At 50.5% G+C, this 26,506-nt stretch overlaps 1 protein-coding gene across 2 annotated transcripts in view; it reads left to right on the forward strand.

Annotated features, from left to right (window-relative positions):
- The window catches only part of SLC35C1 (solute carrier family 35 member C1), a 43,129-nt gene that overhangs the window by 12,775 nt on the left and 3,848 nt on the right, over positions 1-26,506 (forward strand). Inside the window, exon 2 of one of the 2 annotated variants that reach the window (XM_078684382.1) lies at positions 18,666-19,201. In XM_078684382.1, coding sequence (XP_078540508.1) covers positions 18,700-19,201 — 502 coding nt within the window. In that variant the 5' untranslated portion in view covers positions 18,666-18,699. Of the gene's footprint in view, positions 1-18,005; positions 19,202-26,506 lie in introns of those variants that run through there. The other variant, XM_078684380.1, reaches the window with a different exon arrangement.

Raw genomic sequence — 26,506 nt, forward strand, 5'->3', positions numbered from 1 at the left:
TCTAGAGGGCGTGTTAAGCCAGCTGTTTTACCATCACATTACCCCTTGAACACCCAGTGAAAGGACACCACACAAGTGTTATGAAAATAAACAATGTATTTATTAGAATCACAACAACCCTGTACTCTTTATGAGGACAGGGTGCTAAGCACACAACAAAACTCTTATGAAAATACTTAAGTTAGCACGTTATACACAAATGCCCGAGGGGCACGAAAAACCATATACCCTAAAAGTGGAATGCGAATTACTAGCAGGTAAGTAACGATACTAATAGGCTTTGGAATCGCTAGGACTAGACTACTGAACCTTTAGATTACTAGCAGGAGGCCTAGGGAACTCGGGTGCAGAGTGTGCACTCTCACGCGGGATGCGGGACAAAGTCTATGGGAGCTAGAATTCACAAAGTTAGTGTTCACGGGCGAACCCGACCTGGTAGGGAGAAAACGACAGTGGATCCTGACCCTTGGATAGTGAGGCTATGCTGGGACACCGAAGTGCCGAAGTTACCTAGCCCAGGGGCTGCAGCTGCATAGGTCTGAAAAGACGTCGGGGATCTCGTTGCCGGACCAGGAGCCTGGAAGAAGGAACTTGCTGGCAGGCGACCAGTGAAGGAAAGTTCGATGGATCCAAGCCTGGATCAAGGAAGAAGGAAACCTGAAAGCAGAGGGGACCAAGTTCTTGAATCACTAGCCAGTGATTAAGTGGGCACCTGGATGGCACCGGGCGAAGTCACCGCAGTCAGGTGAGTGGGCGCTGCTGGGCTCTGCAGTCTCTCGGACCAGGAGGCGTTGTCGGCGACCAGGATGGAGGTGCGAGCTGTCCCACGAAGGTTCTTGCTGTCGGCGTCGCTGGACCCAGGATTGGGCAACAAGTCTTGGCAAATGCAAGGCCCACGCGGTGGACCTAAAATGGCGTCTTAGCCGGACCAGGAGGGTCCAGGGTACTTCTCCGATGGAGGGAAGCAAGGGCCAGTCTGGAGCAACCAGACTAGCAGCAGTGTTGTCGTCGGGCGTCGTTCGGAAGGCCACAAGCCAGCGGGCTAGTAGCCAAACAACGCGGTGAGCAGCTGAAAGCAGAAGGGCCCCACGCCGATCGTGGAGATGCTGGGGGGCTGCTCTTCGGTGCTGGAGCTGCTCAGGGTGGGGACTTCTCGGACCCCAAAGCACTCACCAGGAAATTACTCGGTGGGCTTGCTGTGCAGAAGTCGTGCAGTCTTGGCGATGGCCGGTCCCTCGAGGTCTCGTCGCACCCACGGTTCTCAGCTGTGCTGTAGAGGTGGGTAGAGGTCAGTGGTGCCAGGGAAGCCGGGTCTCGTCGAGCTGGGCAGTCGGATTCCGGAGGAAGGACGTGCAGCAGACCGCAGTGTTCTTAGATGGTGCCTGCGGATGCAGGGTGACTACTCCTTAGCCACAAGGGAGAATCTTGAAGAAGAAATCGTGAAGTCCTTTCGTGGAAAGGGGTATCTTGATTCCAAAGATGATCTGATTTGGAAGGGGGCCAGTCCCTACCTTTATCTGGGAAAAGGGGGCTGGCACGCGACTAAGTCCTGCCCTAGGGGTGGGACCAGGAGGGGGGTGGTTACACCCACTTCCTTGGCGGGCTTTTCCCCAGCACAGGGTCTGGAGTGTCCCTGGAACTGGTTTAAGCCAGCCTATGCACAGTGAGCACCGGGGTGCCACGTGCAGTCACCTTCTTCTGTAGCCCTGCCTACCTACAATACACAAAACCCTGTCTGGGACGGTGCTGGCACCGCCCCTGGCAGGAAACCCTTTGTCCTTATCTCCTGCTCTGGGAGGACTCCCAGCAGCAGGAGGGCAGACTTGTGTCTCGGTGGCAGCATCCATTTTGTGGAGCTGAGGCTCTGTTTGACTTTAACCGGGTTACATGCATGTCGTGTCCCTCTAGAAGGGTGGAATGCTAACCCCGTCGCCAGAATTGGCGAGGGGTTAGTATTCCAAGTCGTATGACACCTTACTCGACATGTTTTGATAAAGCGATACCAGAGTTGGCATTTAACCGCGAGGATTATAATGCACTTAAGAGTATATGGTATGCGATATCATGGAAACGGCTATGGGATAGATCCCGAAAGCCGCAGACAGGCTCAGCTCATGCCAGAGCACCATCTCACACGATTCCAAGCACTCTGCCTTCAGGATTGTTAAGGCCTGCCATAGGAGTGACTGATAGGAGATCTGTGTGTCCATTTTAGGGTTAGATATAGGTATACTATATCTACAGCAAAGGGTGAGTACACCACCTTGCCCCAGCTGTCGTGCAGCCAGTTGTGTCAGATTTAGTTAGTCAATCCAGGGGTGGCATAATACATGCTTCAGCCCCTGGGAGACTTCTGGGTGCACCTCAGCCCTGGGTACAGGGACTTGGAGAGGGCCCAGTGCCAATTCAGTACCTGAGTACAATTTGGATAGAGAGAACAGCTAGGCTGTGGGTCTGATTAGCAGGCCCACAGCCAGGGAAAGTCGTAAACCAGTGCAGCAAAAAGCAAAAATCTGGGTGATCATAGGATTGCAGACCCTACTCTCCTACACTGCCCAGGACAACAAGGCAAGGAGGTACTCACAAACTGAGGTGAGAGGTAGAGACAGTGCCCAGGACAAAAAGGCAAGGAGGTAATCACAAACTGAGGTCAGAGACAGTGCCCAGGACACCGAGGCAAGAAGGTACTCACAAACTGAGGTGAGAGGTAGAGTCGGTGCCCAGGACAGCGAGGCAAGAAGGTACTCACAAACTGAGGTGAGAGGTAGAGACAGTGCCCAGGACAGCGAGGCAAGGAGGTACTCACAAAATGATGTGAGAGACAGAGACAGTGCCCAGGACAGGGAGGCAAGGAGGTACTCGCAAACTGAGGTGAGAGACAGAGACAGTGCCCAGGACAGAGAGGCAAGGAGGTACTCACAGACTGAGGTGAAAGAGAGAGACAGTGCCCAGGACAGAGAGGCAAGGAGGTACTCACAAACGGAGGTAAAAGAGAGAGACAGTGCCCAGGACAGAGAGGCAAGGAGGTACTCACAAACGGAGGTGAAAGAGAGAGACAGTGCCCAGGACAGAGAGGCAAGGAGGTACTCACAAACTGAGGTGAGAGGTAGAGACAGTGCCCAGGACAGAGAGGCAAGGAGGTACTCACAGACTGAGGTGAAAGAGAGAGACAGTGCCCAGGACAGAGAGGCAAGGAGGTACTCACAAACGGAGGTAAAAGAGAGAGACAGTGCCCAGGACAGAGAGGCAAGGAGGTACTCACAAACGGAGGTGAAAGAGAGAGACAGTGCCCAGGACAGAGAGGCAAGGAGGTACTCACAAACTGAGGTGAGAGGTAGAGACAGTGCCCAGGACAGAGAGGCAAGGAGGTACTCACAAACTGAGGTGAGAGGTAGAGACAGTGCCCAGGACAACAAGGCAAGGAGATACTCACAAACTGAGGTGAGAGGTAGAGAGGGTGCCCAGGACAACAAGGCAAGTAGGTACTCACAAACTGAGGTGAGAGGTAGAGAGGGTGCCCAGGACAGAGAGGCAGAGAGGTACTCACAAACTGAGGTGAGAGTTAGAGACAGTGCCCAGGACAGCGAGGCAAGGAGTTACTTACAAACTGAGGTGAAAGAGAGAGACAGTGCCCAGGACAGAGAGGCAAGGAGGTACTCACAAACTGAGGTGAGAGGTAGAGACAGTGCCCAGGACAACAAGGCAAGGAGGTACTCACAAACTGAGGTGAGAGGTAGAGACAGTGCCCAGGACAAAAAGGCAAGGAGGTACTCACAAACTGAGGTGAGAGGTAGAGAGGGTGCCCAGGACAGCGAGGCAAGGAGGTACTCAAAAAATGAGGTGAGAGACAGAGACAGTGCCCAGGACAGAGGCAAGGAGGTACTCGCAAACTGAAGCGAGAGGTAGAGAGGGTGCCCAGGACAGCGAGGCAAGGAGGTACTCACAAACTGAGGTGAGAGACAGTGCCCAGGACAAGGCAAGGAGGTACTCACAAACGGAGGTGAGAGGTATAAAGACTGGGCCCAGGACAGCGAGGCAAGGAGGTACTCACAAACTGAAGTGAGAGGTAGAGACAGTGCCCAGGACAGAGAGGCAGGGAGCTACTCACAAACTAGGGTGGGAGAGACGGTGCCCAGGACAGTGAGGCGAGGAGGTACTCACAAACTGAGGTGAGAGGTAGAGACAGTGCCCAGGACAGCGAGGCAAGGAGGTACAAACAAACTAAGGTGAGCTGTAGAGACAGTGCCCAGGACAGCGAGGCATAGAGGTACTCACAAACTGAGGTGAGAGAGAGACTGGGCCCAGGACAGAGAGGCAAGGAGGTACTCACAAACTGAGGTGAAAGAGAGAGACAGTGCCCAGGACAGAGAGGCGAGGAGGTACTCACAAACTGAGGTGAGAGGTAGAGACAGTGCCCAGGACAGCGAGGCAAGGAGGTACTCACAAACTGAGGTGAGAGGTAGAGACAGTGCCCGGGACAGCGAGGCAAGGAGGTACAAACAAACTAAGGTGAGCTGTAGAGACAGTGCCCAGGACAGCGAGGCATAGAGGTACTCACAAACTGAGGTGAGAGAGAGACTGGGCCCAGGACAGAGAGGCAAGGAGGTACTCACAAACTGAGGTGAAAGAGAGAGACAGTGCCCAGGACAGGGAGGCAAGGAGGTACTCACAAACTGAGGTCAGAGACAGTGCCCAGGACAGCGAGGCAAGAAGGTACTCACAAACTGAGGTGAGAGGTAGAGTCGGTGCCCAGGACAGCGAGGCAATGAGGTACTCACAAACTAAGGTGAGATGTAGAGACAGTTCCCAGGACAGGGAGGCAAGGAGGTACTCACAAACTGAGGTGAAATAGAGAGACAGTGCCCAGGACAGAGAGGCAAGGAGGCACTCACAAACTGAGGTGAGAGGTAGAGACGGTGCCCAGGACAGCGAGGCAAGGAGGTACTCACAAACTGAGGTGAGGTAGAGAGGGTGCCCAGGACAGCGAGGCAAGGAGTTACTTACAAACTGAGGTGAAAGAGAGAGACAATGCCCAGGACAGAGAGGCAAGGAGGTACTCGCAAACTGAAGTGAGAGGTAGAGACGGTGCCCAGGACAGAGGCAATGAGGTACTCACAGACTGAGGTGAGAGGTAGAGACAGTGCCCAGGACAGAGAGGCAAGGAGGTACTCACAAACTGAGATGACAGAGAGAGAGACGGTGCCCATGACAGAGGCAAGGAGGTACTCACAAACTGAGGGGAAAGAGAGAGACAGTGCCCAGGACAGCGAGGCAAGGAGGTACTCACAAACTGAGGTGAAAGAGAGAGACAGTGCCCAGGACAGAGAGGCAAGGAGGTACTCACAAACTGAGGTGAGAGGTAGAGACAGTGCCCAGGACAACAAGGCAAGGAGGTACTCACAAACTGAGGTGAGAGACAGTGCCCAGGACAAGACAAGGAGGTACTCACAGATACGGACTGTATGATGTATGCCGTTGTGCTGGAGCGCCTTCTGCACGGACCCATGACCAACTGATCAATTGTCATTAATGCCTTGTGATGTTTGTTGTGTTTCTTGTTCTTATTTCAATAAACAATTAAAAAAAAAAAAAAGGAGGTACTCACAAACGGAGGTGAGAGGTATAGAGACTGGGCCCAGGACAGAGAGGCAAGGAGGTACTCACAAACTGAAGTGAGAGGTAGAGACAGTGCCCAGGACAGAGAGGCAGAGAGGTACTCACAAACCGAGGTGAGAGTTAGAGACAGTACCCAGGACAGAGAGGCAGAGAGGTACTCACAAACTAGGGTGAGAGAGACGGTGCCCAGGACAGAGAGGCGAGGAGGTACTCACAAACTGAAGTGAGAGGTAGAGATGGTGTTCGGGACAGCGAGGCAAAGAGGTACTCACAAACGGAGGTGAGAGGTAGAGACAGTGCCCAGAACAGCGAGGCAAGGAGGTACTCACAAACTAAGGTGAGCTGTAGAGACAGTGCCCAGGATAGCGAGGCATAGAGGTACTCACAAACTGAGGTGAGAGAGACTGGGCCCAGGACAGAGAGGCAAGGAGGTACTCACAAACTGAGGTGAAAGAGAGCGACAGTGCCCAGGACAGGGAGGCAAGGAGGTACTCACAAACTGAGGTCAGAGACAGTGCCCAGGACAGCGAGGCAAGGAGGTACTCACAAACTAAGGTGAGCTGTAGAGACAGTGCCCAGGACAGCGAGGCATAGAGGTACTCACAAACTGAGGTGAGAGAGACAGTTCCCAGGACAGGGAGGCAAGGAGGTACTCACAAACTGAGGTGAAAGAGAGAGACAGTGCCCAGGACAGTGAGGCAAGGAGGTACTCACAAACTGAGGTGATAGATAGAGACGGTGCCTAGGACAGCGAGGCAAGGAGGTACTCACAAACTGAGGTGAAAGAGACAGTGCCCAGGACACAGAGGCAAGGAGGTACTCACAAACTGAGGTGAGAGACAGAGACAGTGCCCAAGACAACAAGGCAAAGAGGTACTCACAAACGGAGGTGAGAGGTGGAGACTGGGCCCAGGACAGCGAGGCAAGGAGGTACTCACAAACTGAAGTGGGAGGTAGGGGCAGTGCCCAGGACAGAGAGGCAGAGAGGTACTCACAAACTGAGGTGAGAGTTAGAGACAGTGCCCAGGACAGAGAGGCGAGGAGGTACTCACAAACTGAAGTGAGAGGTAGAGATGGTGTTCAGGACAGAAGTAGAAAGGGCTTCTCACGAGCGAGTGCTCAGATGTGCGGGATGGAGCGCTGAGGGCTCTCGCTGCCACCTGTAAATTGGTACAGATGCAGAAAGGGGCTTCTCACGAGCTAGTGCGCAGAGGTGCTGGATGGAGTGCTGAGGTCTCCCTACCACCTATAAACAGGTACAGATAAAGAAAGGGATGTGCAAAGTTGCTGGATGGAGCACTAAGGACTCTCGCTGCCACCTGTAAATAGGTACAGACGTAGAAAGGGGCCTCTCAGGGGCGAGTGTGCAGAGGTGAAGGATGGAGCGCTGAGGGCTCTCGCTGCCACTTGTAAATAGGTACAGACGCAGAAAGGGCTCCTCACAAGCGAGTGCGCAGAGGTGCGGGATGGAGCGGTGAGGCCTCTTACTGCCACCTGCAAATAGGTACAGACGCAGAAAGGGGCCTCTCAGGGGCGAGTGTGCAGAGGTGCGGGATGGAGCGCTGAGGACTCATGCTGCCACCTGTAAATAGGTACAGACGCCGAAAGGGGCCTCTCACGAGCGAGTGCGCAGAGGTGCGGGATGGAGCGCTGAGGACTCATGCTGCCACCTGTAAATAGGTACAGACGCAGAAAGGGGCTTCTCACGAGCGAGTGCGCAGAGGTGCGGGATGGAGCGCTGAGGACTCATGCTGCCACCTGTAAATAGGTACGGACGCCGAAAGGGGCTTCTCACGAGCGAGTGCGCAGAGGTGCGGGATGGAGCACTAAGGACTCTCGCTGCCACCTGTAAATAGGTACAGACGCAGAAAGGGGCTTCTCACGAGCGAGTGCGCAGAGGGGAAGGATGGAGCGCTGAGGACTCATGCTGCCACCTGTAAATAGGTACAGACGCCGAAAGGGCTCCTCACAAGCGAGTGCGCAGAGGTGCGGGATGGAGCGCTGAGGGCTCACGCTGCCACCTGTAAATAGGTACAGACGCAGAAAGGGGCCTCTCAGGGGCGAGTGTGCAGAGGTGAAGGATGGAGCGCTGAGGACTCATGCTGCCACCTGTAAATAGGTACAGACGCAGAAAGGGGCTTCTCACGAGCGAGTGCGCAGAGGTGAAGGATGGAGCGCTGAGGGCTCACGCTGCCACCTGTAAATAGGTACAGACGCAGAAAGGGGCCTCTCAGGGGCGGGTGTGCAGAGGTGCGTGAAGGAGCGCTGAGGACTCATGCTGTCACCTGTAAATAGGTACAGAAGCAGAAAGGGGCTTCTCACGAGCGAGTGCCCAGAGGTGCATGATGGAGCGCTGAGGGCTCACGCTGCCACCTGTAAATAGGTACAGACGCAGAAAGGGCTCCTCACAAGCGAGTGCGCAGAGGGGAAGGATGGAGCGCTGCGGGCTCACGCTGCCACCTGTAAATAGGTACAGACGCAGGAAGGGCTCCTCACAAGCGAGTGCGCAGAGGTGCAGGATGGAGCGCTGAGGGCTCTCGCTGCCACCTGTAAATAGGTACAGACGCAGAAAGGGCTCCTCACAAGCGAGTACGCAGGGGTGTGGAATGGAGCACTAAGTGCTCACGCTGCCACCTGTAAATAGGTACAGACGCAGAAAGGGGCTTCTCACGAGCGAGTGCGCAGAGGTGAAGGATGGAGCGCTGAGGGCTCTCGCTGCCACCTGTAAATAGGTACAGACGCCGAAAGGGCTCCTCACAAGCGAGTACGCAGGGGTGTGGGATGGAGCGCTGAGGGCTCTCGCTGCCACCTGTAAATAGGTACAGAAGCATAAAGGGGCCTCTCAGGGGCGAGTGTGCAGAGGTGCGTGGTGGAGCGCTGAGGGCTCACGCTGCCACCTGTAAATAGGTACAGACGCAGAAAGGGCTCCTCACAAGCGAGTGCGCAGAGGTGAAGGATGGAGCGCTGAGGGCTCTCGCTGCCACCTGTAAATAGGTACAGACGCAGAAAGGGGCTTCTCACGAGCGAGTGCGCAGAGGTGAAGGATGGAGCGCTGAGGACTCATGCTGCCACCTGTAAATAGGTACAGACGCAGAAAGGGGCTTCTCACGAGCGAGTGCGCAGAGGTGTGGGATGGAGCGCTGCGGGCTCACGCTGCCACCTGTAAATAGGTACAGACGCAGAAAGGGGCTTCTCACGAGCGAGTGCGCAGAGGTGCGGGATGGAGAGCTGCGGGCTCACGCTGCCACCTGTAAATAGGTACAGACGCAGAAAGGGGCTTCTCACGAGCGAGTGCGCAGAGGTGCGGGATGGAGAGCTGCGGGCTCACGCTGCCACCTGTAAATAGGTACAGACGCAGAAAGGGGCTTCTCACGAGCGAGTGCGCAGAGGTGCGGGATGGAGAGCTGCGGGCTCACGCTGCCACCTGTAAATAGGTACAGACGCAGAAAGGGGCTTCTCACGAGCGAGTGCGCAGAGGTGCGGGATGGAGCACTGAGGGCTCTCGCTGCCACCTGTAAATAGGTACAGAAGCATAAAGGGGCCTCTCAGGGGCGAGTGTTCAGAGGTGCGTGAAGGAGCGCTGAGGGTTCTCACTGCCACCTGTAAATAGGTACAGACGCCGAAAGGGGCTTCTCACGAGCGAATGCGCAGAGGTGAAGGATGGAGCGCTGAGGGCTCTCGCTGCCACCTGTAAATAGGTACAGACGCAGAAAGGGCTCCTCACAAGCGAGTGCGCAGAGGTGCGGGATGGAGCGGTGAGGGCTCTCGCTGCCACCTGTAAATAGGTACAGACGCAGAAAGGGGCTTCTCACGAGCGAGTGCGCAGAGGTGAAGGATGGAGCGCTGCGGGCTCACGCTGCCACCTGTAAATAGGTACAGACGCAGAAAGGGGCCTCTCAGGGGCGAGTGTGCAGAGGTGAAGGATGGAGCACTGAGGGCTCTCGCTGCCACCTGTAAATAGGTACAGACGCAGAAAGGGGCCTCTCAGGGGCGAGTGTGCATAGGTGAAGGATGGAGCGCTGAGGACTCATGCTGCCACCTGTAAATATGTACAGACGCCGAAAGGGCTCCTCACAAGCGAGTGCGCAGAGGTGAAGGATGGAGCGCTGAGGACTCACGCTGCCACCTGTAAATAGGTACAGACGCCGAAAGGGCTCCTCACAAGCGAGTGCGCAGAGGTGAAGGATGGAGCGCTGAGGACTCACGCTGCCACCTGTAAATAGGTACAGACGCAGAAAGGGCTCCTCACAAGCGAGTGCGCAGAGGTGCGTGATGGAGCACTGACGGCTCACGCTGCCACCTGTAAATAGGTACAGACGCAGAAAGGGGCCTCTCAGGGGCGAGTGTTCAGAGGTGCGTGAAGGAGCGCTGAGGGTTCTCACTGCCACCTGTAAATAGGTACAGACGCAGAAAGGGCTCCTCACAAGCGAGTGCGCAGAGGTGCAGGATGGAGCGCTGAGGGCTCTCGCTGTCACCTGTAAATAGGTACAGACGCCGAAAGGGCTCCTCACAAGCGAGTGCGCAGAGGTGAAGGATGGAGCGCTGAGGACTCACGCTGCCACCTGTAAATAGGTACAGAAGCATAAAGGGGCCTCTCAGGGGCGAGTGTTCAGAGGTGCGGGAAGGAGCGCTGAGGGTTCTCACTGCCACCTGTAAATAGGTACAGACGCAGAAAGGGGCTTCTCACGAGCGAGTGCGCAGAGGTGAAGGATGGAGCGCTGAGGACTTACGCTGCCACCTGTAAATAGGTACAGACGCAGAAAGGGGCCTCTCAGGGGCGAGTGTTCAGAGGTGCGTGAAGGAGCGCTGAGGGCTCACGCTGCCACCTGTAAATAGGTACAGACGCAGAAAGGGGCTTCTCACGAGCGAGTGCGCAGAGGTGCGGGATGGAGCGCTGCGGGCTCACGCTACCACCTGTAAATAGGTACAGACGCAGAAAGGGGCCTCTCAGGGGCGAGTGTGCATAGGTGCGTGATGGAGCACTGAGGGCTCTCGCTGCCACCTGTAAATAGGTACAGACGCAGAAAGGGGCTTCTCAGGGGCGAGTGCGCAGAGGTGTGGGATGGAGCGCTGCGGGCTCACGCTGCCACCTGTAAATAGGTACAGACGCAGAAAGGGGCCTCTCACGAGCCAGTGCGCAGAGGTGCGGGATGGAGCGCTGCGGGCTCACACTGCCACCTGTAAATAGGTACAGACGCAGAAAGGGGCTTCTCACGAGCGAGTGCGCAGAGGTGAAGGATGGAGCGCTGAGGACTCATGCTGCCACCTGTAAATAGGTACAGACGCCGAAAGGGCTCCTCACAAGCGAGTACGCAGGGGTGTGGGATGGAGCGCTGAGGGCTCTCGCTGCCACCTGTAAATAGGTACAGACGCAGAAAGGGGCTTCTCACGAGCGAGTGCGCAGAGGTGCGGGATGGAGCGCTGAGGGCTCTCGCTGCCACCTATAAATAGGTACAGACGCAGAAAGGGGCTTCTCACGAGCGAGTGCGCAGAGGTGCGGGATGGAGCGGTGAGGCCTCTTACTGCCACCTGTAAATAGGTACAGACGCAGAAAGGGCTCCTCACAAGCGAGTGCGCAGAGGTGCGGGATGGAGCGTTGAAGGCTCTCGCTGCCACCTGTAAATAGGTACAGAAGCAGAAAGGGGCTTCTCACGAGCGAGTGCTCAGAGGTGCGTGGTGGAGCGCTGAGGGCTCACGCTGCCACATGTAAATAGGTACAGACGCAGAAAGGGCTCCTCACAAGCGAGTGCGCAGAGGTGAAGGATGGAGCGCTGAGGGCTCTCGCTGCCACCTGTAAATAGGTACAGAAGCATAAAGGGGCCTCTCACGGGCAAGTGCTCAGAGGTGCAGGATGGAGCGCTGAGGGCTCTCGCTGTCACCTGTAAATAGGTACAGACGCCGAAAGGGCTCCTCACAAGCGAGTGCGCAGAGGTGAAGGATGGAGCGCTGAGGACTCACGCTGCCACCTGTAAATAGGTACAGACGCAAAAAGGGGCCTCTCAGGGGCGAGTGTGCAGAGGTGCAGGATGGAGGGCTGAGGGCTCTCGCTGTCACCTGTAAATAGGTACAGACGCCGAAAGGGCTCCTCACAAGCGAGTGCGCAGAGGTGCGGGATGGAGCGCTGAGGACTCACGCTGCCACCTGTAAATAGGTACAGACGCAAAAAGGGGCCTCTCAGGGGCGAGTGTGCAGAGGTGCAGGATGGAGCGCTGAGGGCTCTCGCTGTCACCTGTAAATAGGTACAGACGCCGAAAGGGCTCCTCACAAGCGAGTGCGCAGAGGTGCAGGATGGAGCGCTGAGGGCTCTCGCTGTCACCTGTAAATAGGTACAGACGCAGAAAGGGCTCCTCACAAGCAAGTACGCAGGGGTGTGGAATGGAGCACTAAGTGCTCACGCTGCCACCTGTAAATAGGTACAGACGCCGAAAGGGCTCCTCACAAGCGAGTGCGCAGAGGTGCGGGATGGAGCGCTGCGGGCTCACGCTGCCACCTGTAAATAGGTACAGAAGCATAAAGGGGCCTCTCAGGGGCGAGTGTTCAGAGGTGCGGGAAGGAGCGCTGAGGGTTCTCACTGCCACCTGTAAATAGGTACAGACGCAGAAAGGGGCTTCTCACGAGCGAGTGCGCAGAGGTGAAGGATGGAGCGCTGAGGACTTACGCTGCCACCTGTAAATAGGTACAGACGCAGAAAGGGGCCTCTCAGGGGCGAGTGTTCAGAGGTGCGTGAAGGAGCGCTGAGGGCTCACGCTGCCACCTGTAAATAGGTACAGACGCAGAAAGGGGCTTCTCACGAGCGAGTGCTCAGAGGTGCGTGATGGAGCGCTGCGGGCTCACGCTGCCACCTGTAAATAGGTACAAACGCAGAAAGGGCTCCTCACAAGCGAGAGCGCAGAGGTGCAGGATGGAGCGCTGAGGGCTCTCACTGTCACCTGTAAATAGGTACAGACGCAGAAAGGGCTCCTCACAAGCGAGTACGCAGGGGTGTGGAATGGAGCACTAAGTGCTCACGCTGCCACCTGTAAATAGGTACAGAAGCATAAAGGGGCCTCTCAGGGGCGAGTGTTCAGAGGTGCGTGAAGGAGCGCTGAGGGTTCTCACTGCCACCTGTAAATAGGTACAGACGCAGAAAGGGGCTTCTCACGAGCGAGTGCGCAGAGGTGCGGGATGGAGCGCTGCGGGCTCACGCTGCCACCTGTAAATAGGTACAGACGCAGAAAGGGGCCTCTCAGGGGCGAGTGTGCATAGGTGCGTGATGGAGCACTGAGGGCTCTCGCTGCCACCTGTAAATAGGTACAGACGCAGAAAGGGCTCCTCACAAGCGAGTGCGCAGAGGTGTGGAATGGAGCACTGAGGGCTCACGCTGCCACATGTTAATAGGTTCAGACGCAGAAAGGGGTCTCTCATGGGTACGTGAACAAAGGTGAGGAATGGAGAATTCATAACAACCAAACTTCTCTATGTCTCGATTGTGTCTTACCAAAGGATCAACATGTATCCAACTGCAATTTAGACACAATCACCATGAACCCCAGCCGGGGTTTAGTTAGAGAAACAATATTGTCGAAAATAATCCTCCAAACAAATCCATACAAATGGATAAGATAGCAAAATCCCCATATTACCAAAAAGGCTCACCTTGAGACTGATAGGGAATATCATCCACCCACAAATCATTTTTTAGTTTCCTTTAAAAAGGTTTCCTTCTTGTAGATACTATAAACAAATGCAACCATATTCTCATGTTGTGCCTTCACATCGACAAGTAATTATTCAAAAACAAGAAGAAGCCACAGCACAGGGGTGCATGTTAGAGGTAATGTGTTGTGTCAAAATGACAGAGCGAAAGATCCGGTTTATGAGGCCTTTTGAAAGTACCAGCATATTACATCTTACTTGTAAAATGATGGCGCACTCCATTTACTTTGAGAAACACCCTAACCCGAACAAAACTCAGAGCTTGCCCATGTTAAACACGTCAGAGAGCTGTAGGTAAGACCAGTATAACCAGTACCACCTTTGATTGAAGAGTTCGTACACCAAGATGGGGAGGCGCCGAGTCAGGGATGGAAGATCCCTATGACCGGAGAAGCTACTCTGTGAGGCCCATACTGGGTGTTAGCTGCTGTCTTGAAGGCATAGGATTATGTTATGTCGAGAAAGCACTCCAAAAAAATGAAGAAAGACTTGTTCAGCACCTTGGGTGACGAAGTTGAGGGAAACTGGAGCCAGATCATCGAGAGGGCTTAATAGCAAATGTGCTCCAGAGAACGAGAGACATGATGAGTGCAGTGGGAGTGGGATGGTTGAAAAAGAAAGTGGCAAAGAGCAGTTGGGTAAAGTGGAACACATTGTGTCGAGGGTAAAAGAAGCAGAAAACTTATGAGGAAAGGTGTTCTGCCTACAAAGGCAGGTATGGAGACTGAAGATCTGTGAGGCACCATCTTTTAGGCAAAGTGTGGTGAATGCCAGGATTGCTCTGAAGGTCAATGTGGAGGTTCCAGATAACAAGAGATGGGCACTAAACATCCAAGTAGCCCAAATGCTGGCAAAGATAGTCTTTCTTGTTGATTGCTGGACGCCCAGTGAATAATCTGGCTTGACCTCAGATGAAGAAGGCCTTTTAAATGCCATCTTAAGTGCTGTCAGACCCATAATCGTGACAGTCTGTTCTGAAGATAGCAGCAGCTTTGAAACTTGACATGAATTGTCAGAACCACAGAATAGTCTTATTTTCAGAGGTCAGTGAGGGGCCCTAAGAAGAGACACCTAACCTCATGGAGTCATAGAGAGAGTGACTACCTATGGGAAATTTGGTAACTATGTGGATCCCTGCTAAAAGAGAATCTCCTGGGACATTCTAGTTTACAATGACAGTAATACAGTATTGAGAAAGTCCCAAGAAATCTGGGGGAGTACGGCTGGACTTTAAAGGTGGAGAAATATTAGTTCAGAGAATGCTCACTTTTGAATCTCTGGACCACACAATAAGAGGAGAGGGGATGAAAACAAGAGCGAACTTGGTTGAGGCAGTATCAGAAGTGCAAAAGGCTTAAAGTAAAGAGGAGGCAAAAACAACCTTGGGCTTTGCAGAGTGTTATTCCAGGTCTGTCGGGGATTTTGCGAGTATTGCAAGAGCTCATCTTGGAAGGCTTTGGGTTTGAGGGGACTGTAGACTATCTAGAAGCCTTTGAGTTATTAAGAATGAGACTGCTAATGACAACTCTCGGTGGGTTTGTTGTGACGAAGAAGATGGTATTAACTAGTGATACTGGTTTGAAAGGATTAAAAGTGGTTTTATTGCAGACTGGCAAGAAAAGAGAAATAGTTATCATTGCTTCAGAAGCACTGTATAAAGCACACGGCAACCAATTGATTTTTGCTACATATTTCTCGAAAGTGTAAAGCAGATTGGTCTGAGCCCCCCTAAGCTAAATGTTTTGAATTTGGGCTCTCCTCCAAAACTTTATGGTAAATATTGGAGGGACAGGACTGAGTTTACTGGGCGGGGACTATGAGATCATTTTAGGGGTTGTTATTTCTAGCTACTTTATTGCAAGTGGGCTTTCTCCTCTGCTCTTTGTTTAAAAACACAGGCCCTCTATCTCACCCTGTCTACCTCTTTGCTATTTCCCTGAGGCCCAAGCTAACGTTTCTACTCTGCTTTAATATCCTCCCCCCTTGGACCATAGCTCTGAGGCCCACAGCAACACTCACATTGCATGGGTGCACTGCACCCTAATTCAAGTAAGGAAAATTAATAAAACAGCTATAACTGAGGTTTAGTTGGTCCATCAGACCCCTAGGGCCCGGTGCTACTTTTGTTAAAATAACAATAATTCCATCCCTGAACAGTTAATGCGGACCTCGGGTGCCTCTTACTGAAAATGAAAAGGCATACAGGTCTCTTCTGCCGTATAACTAGGGAGGGACGCAAATATAAATATGAAACAGGCCTTTTCACCGATGTGCCAGCTACCTGTGAAAAATGTAAATGTGTGCAATTAATTAATCACCAAATGTTACGGCTGCTTGGGCGCCAGTATTGGCTTTAATTGTTGGTACCTCTTGAAGCTTCATGGTGACAAAGAGGTGATTTCTGAGGGGTGATGTAATAGTCTTATCAGCTAAGATCAATGTTTTAATGGTCACTTAAAAAAATGTTGGTACTGGGTACAGTCCGACTAAGTATACAGTCTGACAACATATAACTAACATATATACTTTGAAAGCTGTTGTTTTATCTCAAACACTAAATCATTTTGAAACAGCCTTTCTTATGCTGTGTGTAAAACAATTTAAAAATAATGACAATGCTCTCTGTCATAGACTCGGACCACATAGCAATATAAATACAAAAGTCACTATTTTTCACTGTACCAACCAGGATTCAATTCAATTCTGTGACTCTCTGGCCTTATAAATACACACACTCACACACAGCTGTAGTGATCACATTAACTAACTGAGGTTTCATAACCTGAGAGTGCTTTTCCCAATGATTAATTGGCATTTGTTTTTCATCTACGGTATGTGTGTTTTATAGATGCAGTTAACTGGAGGTGAAAATAACAGCTACAGAATATGTTGTTCTTTATAGGTCTTCCCGACAAACCGTGCATGTGCTGTCGTTGCAAGGTGTATTGCTTACTATATAGGGTTTGGAGCCTACCCATTGCTTACCATTCATTGACATTATTGACACTCTTCTTTGCAGCCTACTAATTGCCCAAGGCATGCCGCTCATCACTTCTTTTTTTCCTGTGAAGCATGGACCACACACAGGTTAATTCATCCTAATTAGTGTCTGTCCACTGCTCACTGTGTTTGAGGTACTATTTCTTCTTACCCTCGCACTCACCCCATCTTCATGCTGCTTCTTCCCCTCCCATCTCTCCCTCTGCCCCAACTTCTGAGAGAGTCATCATAGAACTCCTGGAATTTCAACTCTGAAATATCTTTGGTTTAAACCTTTGACAATCTGCTCCGTCTGCAACAACAATATTGTTACTCATTATCATTCTCTATTGTGACTGAGTAACAAGCACATCTGATACTCTTGTTTGAAAAAGGCTTTTAACAGTTGTAGCTCCACAACACTGCTGCCACCTGGCTCCATCTCCTTTACCCCTAATCAGTACAATATATGATGCTGCCTCGCCCACTAGCCCCTCCCAAGCTAAAAGGCATTTATTTGTAAACAAACGCGTTCTTGCTGAAGCGTTACACATACTAATAAGCTCCTGCAGAGGCATAAGATTTTTACATAGATTATAGGTCGAGATTCTTGGTAACATATTGTATTTGAATTGCATTTATATAGCAGGAGGCTTTGAAGTGCTATTGGGCAATTCAGTGGCCACTTGGGCAACTTTCAATACCACACAGTACCACTTCACACAACATTCATTGCTATTCCATGGCACACAATGCCACTCCATTCCATACAATTCCACTTATTGTTTGTCCACTCTGTGATTCTCCACCCACAGCAATGCCACTTCAGTCCCCTTAATGACAACCCACCCCACTCAATACCACTTCACTTGTCACCACACTAAATGCCACCCCACGCTAGTCACTTACTCAGTATGTCATACTTCTCATTTATGGGGGGGGGCTCTTAAAAGCCGGACTTCACCTGCATCAGATGTGATGAGTGTGGTAGCTGGGTGCAAAGTAGAATAGCCGGCATCAGTAAATGCTAGAATGCTGCATGAGTCTCAGAGAACTGCCACCCCATAACCTGGCCCAGCACGGCTGCCAGGTTTCCCAGGATCCCTGTGTGTACTGCTCTAGTGCAGACTTTTCCTTTGAATTCTGGGGCTTGTAGTCCTGTTTTATAATGAAATAAACAAGACTACGAATCCCAAAATTCAAAGGAAATTAAACGTGCCTGGTGCAACACATCTCACATGGACCTGGTAAACTTGGCAGGGCTGACCCAATCTGTGGGCCTCTAACTGACCCGGCCTGAGCCCAGGGGCGAGGGCAGCAGCCGAAGGTCAGGGGGGTCTAGGGTGACCAGGTGTCCCCGTTTTGCCAGGACGGTCCCTGTTTTTAACTAGCTGTCCCAGCAGATTTCAAGAAATTTAGCTCCTGTCCCTGTTTTTAAAGAGGGTTGACTGAAAACGGTGGGAGATGTTTTCTATATTTTACAAAGCAGGGATAGTTAGCAGTTGTTTCAAGAAAGCAATTTAATTAACAGGCAAGCTATTAGGTTTAAAAATTGCATTTTAATTAGGTTCTTACTGCCTGTTCTGTAATTCTCTGCTGAGGAGCGCTCTCATCGCTTGAAGTAAAATTGTAGTCCTTCTTCTATTTTTGTGAAATGTCCCCGTTTTTGGCTTTAAAATTCTGGTCACCCTAGGGGGGTCACCCCCAGGTCACTCCCCCGAGCTCCCACCCTTCCCCTCTGTCACCCCCGGGGGACTCCCCCGAGCTCCCACCATTCCCCTCTGTCACCCCCATGGGGCTTATCCCCTCCTCCCTTCCCCTCAAACCCGAGGCAGCGATGAAGGGGGCCTCCATCACCGGCTGACAGCCTTAGGCCCACTTCCTTCTAACGGCGCCCCGCCCACCGCACGCTGGCTCGTGCAGCCAATAGGCATCGGCCTTCTGTGTGGCGCACTGGGATTGGCGAAAGGGCCCCCCAATGCTCCAATCCGAGTTCGCTTTACACATTAGCTCTCCCTCGGCTCCCGGAACATGTGCTGTCTTGGGATTGGTTGTCACGGGACCCGGAAGTGCCCACACTATAAACAAATGACGGCTCTTAAGGGGTCCATGATGGCCGGTGGTGGCGCCTGTCCCCGGTGACTCCCTGTTCGGGAAGGATGGCCCCAGGGCTCCTCTACTGACGGGGCAGCGGGAGGGAGGCTGTCTGTGCGGTGGAGGCGCTCCAGCGATGGGTGGGAGCGGACAGCAGGACTGGGGGGCAGCGGGTTGGGCAGTGAGCCTCTAGCGTCGCCTCAGGTGCCCCCCATGTGTCCGTTACTCTCCAAACCCTAACGGCTCTTTCTGTTTCCCCCCCCCCCCCCGGCCATGAGCAGGACGCTGACGCTGAAGCGGTCCGGCATCCTGAGGATGGCTCTGGGCGGCGGCGGCCTGCTGGAGGCGGACGGCGAGGCCCGGGAGCCCCGGCAGCCCTTCCTGCTGCGGGCCCTGAAGATCTTCCTGGTGGTGGCCCTCTACTGGTTCACCTCCATCACCATGGTCTTCCTGAACAAGTACCTGCTGGACAGCCCCTCGCTGAAGCTGGGGGCGCCGCTCTTCGTCACCTTCTACCAGTGCCTGGTGACCGTGCTGCTCTGCAAGGGCCTCAGCCTGGGCAGCGGCCTCTGCCCCGGCGGCGAGCGCTCCCCGCTGGCGCTGCGCTTCGACCTCAAGGTGCTGCGCAGCATCCTGCCCCTCTCCATGGTCTTCATCGGCATGATCACCTTCAACAACCTCTGCCTCATGCACCTGGGGGTGGCCTTCTACACCGTGGGCCGCTGCCTCAGCACCGTCTTCAATGTCCTGCTGTCCTACCTGCTGCTCAAGCAGACCACCTCGGCCTACGCGCTGCTGGCCTGCGGGGTCATTCTAGGTAAGACACTGGTGGGCAGGGGTAGGTGGGCGTGGGAGGGGTGCAGGTAAGTGGCAGAACACGAGCCTCAGGCATGCACGTGAGTGGGAGGGGTGCAGGGAAGTGGCAGAACACGAGCCTCATGCATGCACCTGAGAGGGGGTGAGGGAGGGGTGCATGGGAGGGGTGCAGGTAAGTGGCAAAGCACGAGCCTCATGCATGCACCTGAGAGGGGGTGGGTGGGAGGGGTGCAGGTAAGTGGCAGAACACGAGCCTCATGCATGCCCCCGAGAGAGGGCCCTCTGTAGAGGTGAGAGCACACAGACGCATGCCACACTTTCACCCTCGTGCCACAATGTCTTGTTAATTTTACTTTCTGTCCGAGAAATGCATGTCATGTTGTATTATGAGAACAGATAGATGTGTGTCTCTGTTGGGCTTAAACTCTCTCAAGTCTTGACGTCTCTACTTGCCCTTGTTTTGCATTAGCGATCACTGCTTTCTTAAAAATGTGATTTTGGTAACTTTTTCCTAAGCTATAAAGGAACAATTTATGATGCTTGGCACCTCCATGCGATGTGTTCTTATGAATTCAGACACTGGCTCCACAACGGCCCCTACAACACTGGGATGCCTGGCTTCACCTTGGTGGTGCCCAGGAGGAGCATCTCACAGGGAGAGCCAGGAAGGGTTCCACAGCGTTATACAGCGCCGGGATGCCCCGTTGGGGCAGCTGTGCGCTTTACAAAATACACTACATACATTTACAAAATACACTACATACATACATACATACATACTGTATAATCTCGTCATACATCCTATCTTAGAGATACAAAAAAAATACGTTGGATTGGTCAAAATCTTATATGAACAACATGTACGGAGCAGTAGAGAGCTAAAGCTCTCACTTGCCAGGTCCAAGAAGAGCATAGAGAGAGCATGTATTTTTGCATCGTATTCTTTCACATCAAAAACGTTTGCAGTGCATTTTATTTAATTTTGACTGTGCTTATATAGTTCATCCAGTAAAAAATGTACGTTGTGCATTTAAGGGGTAAAAGGGCGTAGGGCAGATTACTATTTACGGATAAAGGGATCTGTCAGCATGAAAAAAAATCGGTATGGAGTGAAAATAGCAGGAGGTGGGAGTGCAATACAATGCTGCTAAAACTTTACCAGGGAAGGTGGCAATCGACAACAAAGTTGACAGGTTTGTGTGGGAATATGACATTCCTGGCTGGGAAGAATCTAGAATTCATTTCTAATGTATAAACCACTATATCTTGAGTTTTTCCCCATTTGCTTCTGTCCCAGCTCATGTTGGATTCCGTTTTTGCTTTTATCCCCATAGTCTATAACGTGTCAGATTTGTGCGTTGAATCAATTTTCTGTGAAAAATGTCATCGTGTAATTCAAGAGCCTACCCTGCCTCCCACCCTACAAGTCTTTGATCATATTACTACTTGTTGTAGAAACACAGATCGAAATGAATATACTCTCCTTCATACTGATGTTGTTGCAAGTACTCCATGCCCACTGTAGTTCGGTCCCTACCAAACGTGCAAGAATTAGCATTTCTTCAGCTGAGACAAATTGAACATTATCACCCAAAGCATTCGACCTGATGTTGTGCTGAGCCTAATTACGGGACAGCAAACAACCCCGGCCTTACCCACATTTTATTCTCTGCACAATGCAGCACACTGACATTAAGTTTTCCTTTAATAATAGAACATGCAGATCTGTGTTTGTAATTCTACATAACAGTATCTCCATCACTTTTACCCATCGCTCCTTTGGTGAGATAAAATATTGTTTAGAGGTGGCCTGGCTCTTTGTCCCCTACCTACTAGTTTACATTATAGGCCAAATAAGTTGATTCTTGAAGGTACCTAGAATTCACAAGGCCAGATAGGCCGTTGGCTCCTCTTTATCTCATTCTGAAACTTTGGAACACTCCCCATAGAATTAAGATAGCTAACCACCAAATCACAGTTCAGAAAAAGGCTAAAGGCATGGCTAGATCTACATTAATAGCCCTCCTGTGTTTCTCCATGTGTCATAAAGCAACGCTATATCTTAGCCAGTGCTGGGAATGCTACAGGTAGCCATGCACTTTAGAAATCCACATAGCATAGCACTGAATTCTCTGTATGCACATAATGCATCCAAACGACAGTCATGGGTTCCCTACCTCTGTATGAAAGCAATAGCCTGAGACGTGGAATTCATGTTACCTAGGACAGCATGCTTGCAAGAAGAAATAAGCTGGACGCTGGATTCCCTCTATCTATAACCTGCTTGAAGGAAGGAGTGAACTTGTGTTCTGGTTTCCCTCTATTAACACTAGCATTCTTGACTCCCAGTCCATGTACACGCGATAGCATTTTTGAAGTAATTACATGGCCTTTGAATTCCATGTATCTGCATTAGAATGTTTGAAGAAAAGTTTTTGTTGGGGCAACAATGTCTTATCCATGGTACATGCAGCCTCCCATTAAACAACTGTTATCGGGCCTCAACAAATCCTAAATTTTTTTACTAGACCTGCAGGTCTAGTGACTTAAATAATGTACTCAACCTAATTATAATGCGCTTGACCCATAAACTGGTTTCAAATTATGTGATCTTGGGCAAGTATTTTAATTCACTGATATACCATTTTCTTCTTTATCCCATATGAGAGCACCTTCAGATACACTAGTTCTGCACGTCTGCTGTACAGAAAACTATTTTGTTTGATTTAATAAACTAAACATTAGTTCTATATAGAAATAAAATCTAGCCACATAAAGAATACACATGACAGCTGACTTGCCTCTTGGTTTATTATATCAGGGCGGGGGCAGGAATGTTTCTCAAAGCATGTTTAAAAACTATCACTTTTCATAAATAAGTAACAAAAGCATACAGTAGCAGCACACTTTCATTTGCAATCAGCAGATTTTACAATGAAATGGCCACAGCATTTGTCACTGGTGTGGTTTTAAAACTATTTAGTGTGCACTTTTTGGAATTAAAGTGCCTGCAAATAGTTGTCATTTGCACATCACCAAAGTAAAGTACTTTGCTCCTCTATATATATATATATATATATATATATATATATATATATATATATATATATATTTTTTTTTTTTTAACAGTTTTATATAGCGAGAATTAGACCCAAGACATCGGGTATCAGAGCGCTTTACATGAGCACCAGTTTCGTTACAGAGGGACACATTCATTTTTTTTGTTAGGCACGGGAAGATTAAGTGATTTGCCCAGAATCACAGGAAGTTGAGCGTCGTTGCCGAAACTCGAACCCGGTTCCCCAGCTTCGAGGTCGACAGTGCTAACCACAAGGCTACACCCTCTCCTAAATCCTTGTTTGCATCACACTTCTGAATCACAAACCAAGTTCCTTCATAATTCATGTTATATTTTGAAATACTTGTACCATTCATTTGCAAGCAGTTTATATGTTGTTGGAGGAAATAAAACTGACCATTTTACATCCTTTCGTTTTACAATTCCTGTCAACTCACTTGACAAAAACCATTCACTGTCCTAAGTGAAAGAAAAGTGACAAACATTTATTGGGGAGAGGATGTATCTTTACGGCTAGAGGGGTCGACCTCGAAGCTGGGGAACCAGGTTCGAGTCTCTGCATTGACGCTCAACATCCTGTGATTCTGGGCAAATCATTTAATCTCCCCGTACCCAACAAAAATGAATGTGTCCTTCTGTATCAAAACTGGTGCTCATATAAAGGGCTCTGATACCCGATTTCTCGGGTCTAGTTCGCACTATATACAACTAAAAAAAAGAAAGAAATGGTAGCGACCCAGATACTTGAGTGAGGAAGTATGCTGACAAGACTACCCATAGAAATTCTATGTGGTTCTTTAAGCGAAAGGCTTGCTGATTATTCCATTCTGAGTGCTATCATTTGGTGGCTGGCCATGGGATGAGGCAGTAGAGTCTGTTGTTAAAGGTGCGGAGGTTTCTAGAGAGTGTCTGCTATTTTCTCTTTGCCTGATTCTATTTCATGAAGGCTGCTGACAGCCAGGTGCGGAGCTATCACTTTTCATTGTGCCCAATTGGTAGGTACTACTTCAAGGAACCAGCATCCTCACCACCTGCTGCGACCACCACTACCTTGCACTAAGGCTTTGCCTGAACTACAGCCAGAAAATGACATTTGTAAAGGAACCTAGCCAAACCGGTTCAAAGACATTAGAAAGTGAATCAGCATCCCCCGGCTGGTAAATGCCTATGAAAGCGGGATCCAATCACCCCACTTGCTTCCATTTCCAAGCGACTCCTCCGTACAAGGGAGGGAGTGCTCCACAATTTACTTTAAGAGCTGCTGTGATGCTAGGACTGGTGTCTGCATAATGTAGGATCCAAATGAACACACAGACACCTTGTAGATAACTTGAGTCTGTGTTTATTCCCTCTTAAAGTGAAGCCCAGTCCTAGCGGTGTGTCCAACCTTCCTCCTGGTCTTTCCTCTCAACCCTTAAATACAGAAGGCGGAATGTTGTGCACAGACGTGCTAGCGAACCCAAACACACTCTAGAACACAAAATTTTCCCCTCCCGTAAAGAGTAGGAAAAAAACAATTTCTAACAATACAGAGAGAATAAAACATTAAAGGAGGACAAAATAAACAATACGAATAAAGGGCAAACACTAATAATTAGATAAATAAAAACGAAACAGTAGCACAGTTAAATGAATACAACACTCCCTCAATTCGGAGTAAAAGAATACTGCTGCAATAAACAAATATTAATGTTATTGAAAGCCTACTTCACAAATTAATGCAAATATGAAGGTTTAACAATTCTTCGGCCTGACCTAGCCATCACATATTTGTTGCTGATTTTACTGGCAGAAGACTGAATAACTTTATTCTTGACATTTAATGCGTTTTTAGTGATACTCGGAGAACTATTAGACAGATCCCTGTTAAATCTCACCATCCATTTGTTTCTTCTCACTTTCCACCTCCTCGTTAACTACTCCAACTTACTACAGCCCAGTGTACTCAGAAAACCCATTTTTGGCTTTATCATTGCAAAAACCATTCTGCTTGCATGCCAAACTTTACAATCACTTAGTAATGCAGCATTGTAGATAACTTCCTTTACTTGCAAAAGGTCAGAAAATCTGCTTTCTCCTTTTCTCAACAAATCTTCCTTTTTTACTTTTGCTAAATCGCCCACATGGAGCTCACATATGTCAGTGCCATGTTTTTAGTCCTATCTAGAGGCCTTACCCTTATTTAACTTGTTCCTCACCAATTCTACTGGCCCAGTTATTTCCATTGTTGCGCTTAACCATCCTAAATTGTCTTTAGATCGTGTCTCTTTTCCCCCTCATGAGATGGCAGAGTACCTACCCTGAAGAGGTACATTGTGTAATCCTGTATGCAGCAGACCATTTCTCCCACGTTGATGGCTTCCGCCGGCGTGCTGTGTTCCGAGTGGTCATAGAGTCCCTAGTAATCAGCACACACTTTAGTACTGTTGCGAGCTCCTCTGTAGGAGCACGTGACAGTGGCACACAGATTGTGGGAAAATGTAAAAAAAAAATAGGAGGGCTCGTACGCTTAGGCAGTCTAGTTGTTGAGGAGGAGAATTCATGGGGACACACACTGATGAGGAATGCAGCATCGCGCTTTGTGAAAAGTGCTGGGCTTTAGACGCACTTGCTGGGGATGAATGCGCAGAGGCGCGAGGAGAACCTGCTGCGGGTGCAGTCACCGCAAACACTGCTTTATCTTAAAAGTATATGAAATATGCTCCAAAGCTCCTAGTGTGGAGAAAAGTGCGGCGGTGAACTTCCGTAACCGAAGGGCAATTCAAACTGCAGCAGCGGATATATGGTTCAACTTACATTCCTCTGGGAAGCGGCTGCATGGGTGGGACTTGACCAAAGCTTGACGCCAACTTGTAGGATCCAAATGAAGACACGGGCACCTTGCAGGTAACTTGAGTCCATGTCTATTCTCTCAAAGTCAGGCCCTGTACTAGCGGTGTTTCCAACCATCCCCTGGTCTCTCCTTTCAACCGTCGAGTACCGAAGGTGGAATGTTGGGCACAGACGCGCTAGCGTACCCGAGCACACACTAGAACACAACACATAAGTCAGTCCTGCCAGTGGTAAAGAGACATTGCCTAAAGGATAGAAGGCCTCCCTCCATTACCCTAGAGACGAGCCTTGACGCGACCTGAGAACCCCAGGTCCTTCATGCACAGATGCACCCGACTGTCGCCGCATCTCCACCCTGGCCTGACCGTACCTACGGCCCTAAGTTTACCCGTTGACCGGGTTGGAACTATCACAGGTTTATAGATCCACATCACGCACGCCCTTGCAGTCCTGAAGAGTCACAGGATCTCTCCTGTTGACGAAACACGTGTCGGCTGGCGTTGTATGTTTTGAAAAAAAAGAAAGAAAGAAATCTCCATAAAAACAACATATTTTTCACACCACTGGTGTCGACCTAATTCTTATGTGTTAAACGTCATAGTATCTGTACTATTTATCTTACACGTGTGCCCAGTATCTGCCTAATCCATTGCCAAAGGACTTGCCACTTGCTTCAGAAACTGTGGGTCTGCCTACAAGCCTGCCTGTTCAGAGGGAAAGAGAATGTCTGGCCCTGCAGGAAGAGAGACTGGCCATACCCAGCTGTGTCCTGGGTGTGTGGAGCACCGAGATGAAGTCAACTGACATTTACAGTGTAAAGATAAGCCTGCTGATATGAATGATTTTTACTCCTGCAACCTCACCTACCCAACATGCTGATCACTTGCATGAATTTGCATCTCTCCCTGTTGTTGCACATGACCTGTTTTTTTCTTTCTAAATTCCATAGATATTGGGGCACCATAGGAAGCAGAAATAGGGTAGAATTGGAGGTGACAGGAGATAGCTAACCCATAAGCCGCAACATCAAATACAGTACTAAACCCTCATTACTGAATGTGATGTTATGTTTTGTTGTGTGAGATAGTACTTCTTTGTTTGTGTGAAGACAAGCATTGGGCTGGGGAGTGAAGCTGTGGTTGAGTTCGCCATCCCATCTGCCTCCCTGAGAAGCCTCGGGCTGCTCGACACTTGGAGTCCCGTGCAGAAAGGCAAACTGCCAAAATGACTATGGTTCTAGTCCAGTCTTGCCTGCCTACCCAGTGGCCTCTAGACGGAGGTCGGGTAGAGGGGATTTGCAGACTGGAGGAAGGGGTAACGCTGTACTGTAGAGTGCCTGTATCTGAGTTGGCATGATTGAAGGAATAAGCGGTTACCAAGATTCTCTGTAACTGC

The sequence above is a fragment of the Lissotriton helveticus genome, chromosome 3_2, assembly GCF_964261635.1.
Source record: "Lissotriton helveticus chromosome 3_2, aLisHel1.1, whole genome shotgun sequence".
Lineage (NCBI taxonomy): Eukaryota > Metazoa > Chordata > Amphibia > Caudata > Salamandridae > Lissotriton > Lissotriton helveticus.